This window comes from Sinocyclocheilus anshuiensis, unplaced genomic scaffold (genome assembly GCF_001515605.1).
Source record: "Sinocyclocheilus anshuiensis isolate Anshui unplaced genomic scaffold, SAMN03320099.WGS_v1.1 scaffold1473, whole genome shotgun sequence".
In the NCBI taxonomy this organism is placed as follows: Eukaryota; Metazoa; Chordata; class Actinopteri; order Cypriniformes; family Cyprinidae; genus Sinocyclocheilus; species Sinocyclocheilus anshuiensis.
This window is the reverse complement of record NW_015548335.1, coordinates 765,714-772,504: the sequence shown is the minus strand read 5'-3', so window position 1 is coordinate 772,504 and position 6,791 is coordinate 765,714. Positions and strand designations below refer to the sequence as shown.

General features: G+C 37.8%; 1 protein-coding gene across 1 annotated transcript in view; it reads right to left on the bottom strand.

Moving 5' to 3' along the window:
• Positions 1–3,780: 3,780 nt before the first annotated feature.
• cxcr1 (chemokine (C-X-C motif) receptor 1) overlaps positions 3,781–6,791 on the bottom strand; it is a gene marked incomplete at its 5' end in the record, with an annotated part of 7,072 nt that continues 4,061 nt past the window's right edge. Inside the window, one exon of the mRNA XM_016444393.1 lies at positions 3,781–6,324. Coding sequence (XP_016299879.1) covers positions 5,234–6,324 — 1,091 coding nt within the window. The remainder of the gene's footprint in view (positions 6,325–6,791) is intronic.

Here is a 6,791-nt window from a genome sequence, read left to right as displayed (position 1 = left end):
GCGCTTCTGAATCAGCTACTGTTTTGTTATTAGTTTAAGTATTTGCTATTGACTGTTCAAATGCGGAGTTTGGCACGCGAGAGAGAGAGAGCGAGAGAGAGCGAGAGAGCGAGAGAGAGCGCGAGAGAGAGAGAGAGAGAGAGAGAGAGAGAGAGAGAGAGAGAGAGAGAGAGAGAGAGAGAGAGAGAGAGAGAGAGAGAGAGAGAGAGAGAGGGCAACATATTCTGTTACACCAAATACACAAAATAATGATCTTTAAAAAAGCATCATATGACCCCTTTAAGAAGTCTGATTCACAAAGTCATATTTTGGCACTCTTGACACATGAACTTCCTGCACCACGAAGAATGTACCTCCATAGGCTAAGGGTATATTCATGTTTAGAGGGCTGATCGTAGTTGGTTGATTATTTCACTAGTATTGTTCTTGTTTGTCACCATAAAATACCATAAAATGATCTGTTAATCTGGGTTGCAATGAGTGTGTGTTACATGTAACTGCTGAAATTGTGTAGGCCTAAGACATATTAATATGTGGTGGTCTAAAATGTGTTTATTTCTTGGATATAAAAATGAGTCAAATTTACGAATTTTTGTTGTTTTATGAAACGCATATTTCCAATCAACTTCAGTACGTTTGTCAATGTAAACATGATGCTAGATGGATGTCTTTCAAATGAAGTGACGTGTGGCCAAGTATGGTGTCCCATACTCAGAATTTGTGCTCTGGATTTCACCCATCCACACACACACCGTGAACACATACCCGGAGCAGTGGGCAGCCAATGCTGCGGCACCCGGGGAGCAGTTGGGGGTTCAGTGCTTTGCTCAAGGGTCTCACCTCAGTCGTAGTATTGAAGGTGGAGAGAGTGCTGAATATTCACTCGCCCCCACCTACATCCCTGCCGGACCTGAGACTCGAACCCACAACCTTCGGGTTACAAGTCCGACTCTCTATCCATTAGGCCACGACTGCCCCAAAAGACATTGCATGAATACAATCGGTGTTATATTAAAAAATGTCCTGGCTCTTCCAAGCTTTATAATGACAGTGAACTGGTGTTGAGATTTTGAAGCCCAAAAAAGTGCATCCATCCATCATAAAAAGTGCTCCATACGGCTCTGAGGGGTTATACAATAATACCTTCTGAAGCGAAGCGATGTATTTGTAAGAAAAATAACCATATTTAAAACTTTATACACTGTAATCTCTAGATTCCACTAACTGTTGTACACATGTACACTAGAGAGTAGCGTTCCACGAACGCGGAAGCAGAGTGGAGAGAGCAAAACAAAATACCAGTCACAAATTAGAAGTACAAAACAAGGATTTGTAAAGAAAAATGTGAGAGGATTTCGATATAAGCCAAGAGGAGATTGGTTTTCCTTTGGTGTAAACAAAACATGGTTTTTGCGAGACTAGCATATTCTCACCTGGAGCTTATGCTACGTCCTACGCCATCCGCTAGAATGCCCCTCTCTAGTGAACACGCGTATGACAGTCAGCGGAAACTAGAGATTACGGTTGCTACATGCTACATTATAAATGTGCATTCCTTGTCGGAATGTCTGTTTTTGTTTTGGTCTATGTGATTCCACTCACTTACAGTTTACCCAATAATATTTTGACAGCCTGGGATGCCAGTTTGCAGAAAACACAGCATACTGCAGCCATGGAATAAATTCATATTTAATAATATCCTACCCACCTATTATTAGATGATTTAAATCTATAACATTTAAATTTAAGGAATATAGACGCACCAATGGTTTTCTGTCTTTCCTTTTATCTCTCAAAATGCAACCTATTATTTACGTAAGGTAAACTTAGTTTGTATTTTTAAGTTTATAATTGTATATAATACATATTTTAAGTTATATGCCTATTACCTGTCGCTGCAATAATAATGACCCATTTCAAATGTTTACGTGCTTTTCTTCTCTTTTGTCTTTTTGTTTTTAACAGCTCCCACTCACTGTGGTGGAGAAGTTATGAAATATTGTTCTTGTAAACACTTTTCCATCATTTCAGTAATAAATATACATGCAAATTACAGCGAAGTGCAACAATTACGATATTCGGCAGAGGTCAATACATATTTAATATAGTGAATTTTGAATCTTTTCTTCTTGTAAACTCAGAGATGTGGATTCAGACCACACGACCTGGTGTTTGTCAAAAAAACAGTAGGTAATTTGGCCGGGGATTTTTACACGGGTGGTGGGAGAAAAACACAGACATTCTGAATTCGGACGGCAATAAAATCACAGATCTCCTGTAAATGCTGAAAATAGCTTTGGTCCCCAAACAATTACCATCCGAATCAGGCTAAACACATGAATGGGCACATGTTTTTTCTTGCTAGGATACTTTGTGGCATGTCATCGGCCCCCCTTTCGCTGCTTCAGACATAACATAGCAATGTTTAGAATAGCACTGTTAAAAATCAACAAATTCACAAAACACTTGTACATGACTGTACATGTGTCTGATTGCATGAAAGCTTGAAGCAAAGACCACGACTTGCCATAGAATATTCTGGTAGCCCCGCCCACAATGAAATCCAATTGGCTCAAAATCCAAATCCCATTTCAATAACTGTAGTTTCACATTCAGTTAAATTTCTTGTCGCGGGAACGTCGCTGGTCACATCACGCCAGGGTAGGAATTAACAAAAATTAAAATTTTGTAATGGAATAAATCATTGTGACTTGCCTTTTTAGAGAACATTTTTTTCGTTGGGATGTTAACAAATTAGGGCAGTCGCTGTAGCGATTTTTGGCTATTTAACACCAACATATAACCCTAGCGACATTCTGATTCTGTTTTTATCGTAAAATTAAATTTAACTGTAATAAATTCACCAAAACAGATAAGTAAACTGCATTTACACACACTCTAATCTGACTGTTTTTTATGTGTTTGAAAAGATATCCCACCTACAGAGGGCGATATGGTTTGTGATAAGAGTAAAGTTGTTGATACTAGTAATGATTTCAAGTTGTGTGCAGAGTTCAAAAGGGGCCTCCTTAACACAACTTAAAATACTAAAACTTTTTTATATTTTATTTCAATTGACCCCCTCAGAAACCTTTTTTTTTCCCCCTTTGAAGAACCAGGATTCTTAGTTTTTGAAAACATGGATATACATGAAGAAGCATATTTATGGTTTAGACCTGGAAGAGTCATGTAGATTAATCAAATCTTAAAAAGTCTTATTACAATGAATATACTTTTTACAATGAATATACATTTTAGTTATGCCAAGCTCTATCATCAGAAACTTGAGTAAATTGAAGACTGATGTAAATTCTTAAAGAACAATCCACTGAAGAATATTATACTCATAAACGTTTTAGAAACCTGAAACATAATTATTTCAGTTAGAGTTTTTTCTAGGTTTTTTTTTTCTATTGTTTGCTGTCTGTTTTGTAATGTTCAAGAATCAACAAGTGACAGACTTGGATATTTTTGGGTACCAAACCAATTAATTTAATTAACTAATTAACTAATTCTGTGACTCCACTTTTAAATTTTACTTTCTGGCTCCTGCTTTTAAAAACTGAAACGTACAAAAATAAATTAAAATATGGCCATGAAATAAAAACTCAACTATAACTTAGAAAGCTATATTTAAAATGAACTAAAAATAAAGTGTATAATAATGCTATCACGTTCATCAAATGTCACATTTGTCAACCACACTTCTGTCTATCTAACTGTACTGATCATTTTATTTTGCTTGGCCGACTGTATATTAAAGAGACGTACAGAGTGTCATAACATTTTTACATTTTAACTTACAAATGAGCATGAAAATAAAACAGTACATCCATTATAAGTCCTGGAGAGGTTTTTCTGTCATTACACCACAAACACTTCTTGAGTACAAATATATAATATTCCTCTTCGGAACACCCTGAATGAAATGAAGAGTATAGCTTTGATGGACTTTATAAAGTACTATTTAGAGTACAATTTATAAAGGAAAAAAATATAAAGCATTTAGAAAAACCTGATCTTTACTTTGTTTGCTGTACATCATATAGTGCATATTTAAAACATGCACACACTCTCTTTAAATTAAAACCGTTTGCTTACTGACCACATACAGACCAGCCGCCTTGACAAAAAGGCTATGGAAAGCTTTTGAGTGTGTTGTGCTGTAAGCGATTTTGGCTATTTTGCTAACTTCAACCACACACTTCTCCCCAAACCAGCAGCTTAGCATTCTGCAATAGCATGTGTTTGCTTAATAGCAAGTCAAAGAGTTCATCACCCTTAAGTATTTATGATATCGTGGCATCGTGGTCCATCCTTCAATATAAGTCTGCAGTTTCTCATTTGCGTTACCATCCGCCAGGTAAAAATGGCAAGTTTGATCACTTTGAAAAAGCTTTCATTCATGCCCATAATGCAGAAGTTACATGCCAATGAAGTTACATTTACCATTGTCTGGCAAATTTTCGTGATTTCAGTAGGAATCCATCGGAAATTTGTATGATGGCGAAAGATTTCCCCACACGGTTTTCGCAATGGGTTCACAAGAACTGACAAACAGAAAGCTGCTTGGTGTGAAAGTTACTTAAATACAGAATGAGCTGTGCGTCATACAACGCTACACAGCCAATGGACCTTTTTGCCTGTAAAAATTTAATGGAAAATGTCGCTATTTGACTTTTTTAGGGTTAGGGGTTTTGTTGAAATCACTAATCCACCGTATGAGCGATAGTAAACGGGACTCTTTAAACCTCTAGAAGCTCAACCAAGCAATAGAGTACTGCACCTATGTATTTTTGTAGGCCAGAAGCTGAAAACGAGTTAGAATTTGATCATTTTTAATAAATGAAATGAGGTCTGTAATTAACACAAGCTCAAGATATTTTTGTATTTTATTCTACAACATCAAATGCATCAGTAAAACCCCCTTCAAAAAGTGGTTCATTTGTGAAGATTATCCTGATGAACAAAATGTGTGGTCAAAGAGCTTATTTTCTGCAATAATTCAAAAGCCAATGGAAAGAGTTTTTGGTCTACAAAAATACATCATCATTGATTGCAGCACTCCTTTACTTCTCACCCAATCATGAATGTTGTTCTTTCTGACCAATAGAGGGAGCCAAATCATCATGGCAATTAGCCTCTATAATAAAGTGTTGTTCTAGTTCAAGCAAGCAAGGAAAGGTGCACTAAATGTTTAGCAGTTGTCATACACTGATGTCCATTGTGTAGCTCACAGGAAGCTGGAAGTGGCTTCTGAGGTCAAAGAAGAAGACCTACTAGATCTGGAGACCGAGAACCGCTCCAGAACGCCTTTTCTACGGAGCATCTGCAGAAATCTTCTTCTGAACTTCTCTCCCACAAAGGCGTACAACACCGGGTTCACGCAGCAGTGCAAAAGGCCAAGGTTTTGAGTTGCGAACATGGCGACGTCCACCGCCGTCCGTGTGAAACAGCTGAACTCAACCACTTTGGCTCTCAGGAGGGTGTCAGCCATCGTGGAAACATGGAAGGGGGTCCAGCACAGAAGAAAGGCCACAACCACAGCTATGATGACCTTCATGGCTCTCTGTTTCTGGAAACCGCGCGTACGCAAGAGTCGCTCCACTGTGATGCTGTAGCAGATCAACATGACCACCAGAGGGAAGAGGAACCCGAGCAGATGCCTCATGATACGCGTGGCCAGTCGCCATTCGTCGGCGTGATTCATCTCAAAGCGTTCTGCACACACGGTCTGCTTGGAAACTGGCTCATAAAATGCCTCGTTGTAGAATGATGGCAAGGAGAGCACCAAGCCCAAGACCCACACCAACGCGCAGGCGACTCCGCTGCACAATCTTCTCTGAGCCTTCCGGGACTCCATAGCTCTGACAATAACCATGTAGCGATCCATGCTGATGCACACCAGGAACAAAATGCTGGTGTAGAAGTTCACTTCCTTCACCATGTAAACCAATTTGCATGCAATATCACCAAACACCCAACCGTGGATTATGGAAACCGCCGAAAATGGCAGAATCAGAGCCAGTAACGTGTCGGCCAGCATCAGGTTGAATAAGTAGACGTCCGAGGCGGAAAGCGAGTGTCTGTTGGAAGCGATGACCCAGCCTACGATCAGATTCCCAGGAACAGCCATCAGAAAGATGAGCACATAGAAGACGCAGAATGCAATGTTGACGGCATCCGCCATAGTGAAGGAGCAAAGCAACGTCTTCTCATCCAAGACATAATCAGTCGAGTTCTGGAGATCTGTGTAGTTGAACTCTACAATGAACTCATTGTAGAATTCATTGAAGTCATCAATATTAAGAGAGCTGTTTGGATCTGTTAGAAAATGACAAATAGAAATTATTAAAGCAATGTGTGTTAAAATAGAGACATTTATTAATAATAATTTCACTACTTTTTGGCGAGTAGTGTAGTTTAGTAGTTCAACTATAGGATGTTTAGGGTTGAGAAGTTTACAGTATAAAAATACAATTGTTATCCCCAAAAAAAAAACAACAACAAAAAACTAGTGCTGTCAAACGATTAATCGCGATTAATCGCATCCAAAATAAAAGTTGTTGTTTACATAATATATGTGTGTGTACTGTGTATATTTATTATGTATATATATATAAATACACACACATGCATGTATACATTTCAGAAAAATGTTATTTTTATATATTAAATGTATTTATTTATAATATAAATTATATGAATATAAATATAGACATGTAAATACATGTAAATATTTCCAAAATATATACTGTATGTGGGTGTATTTATATATACGTAATAAATAT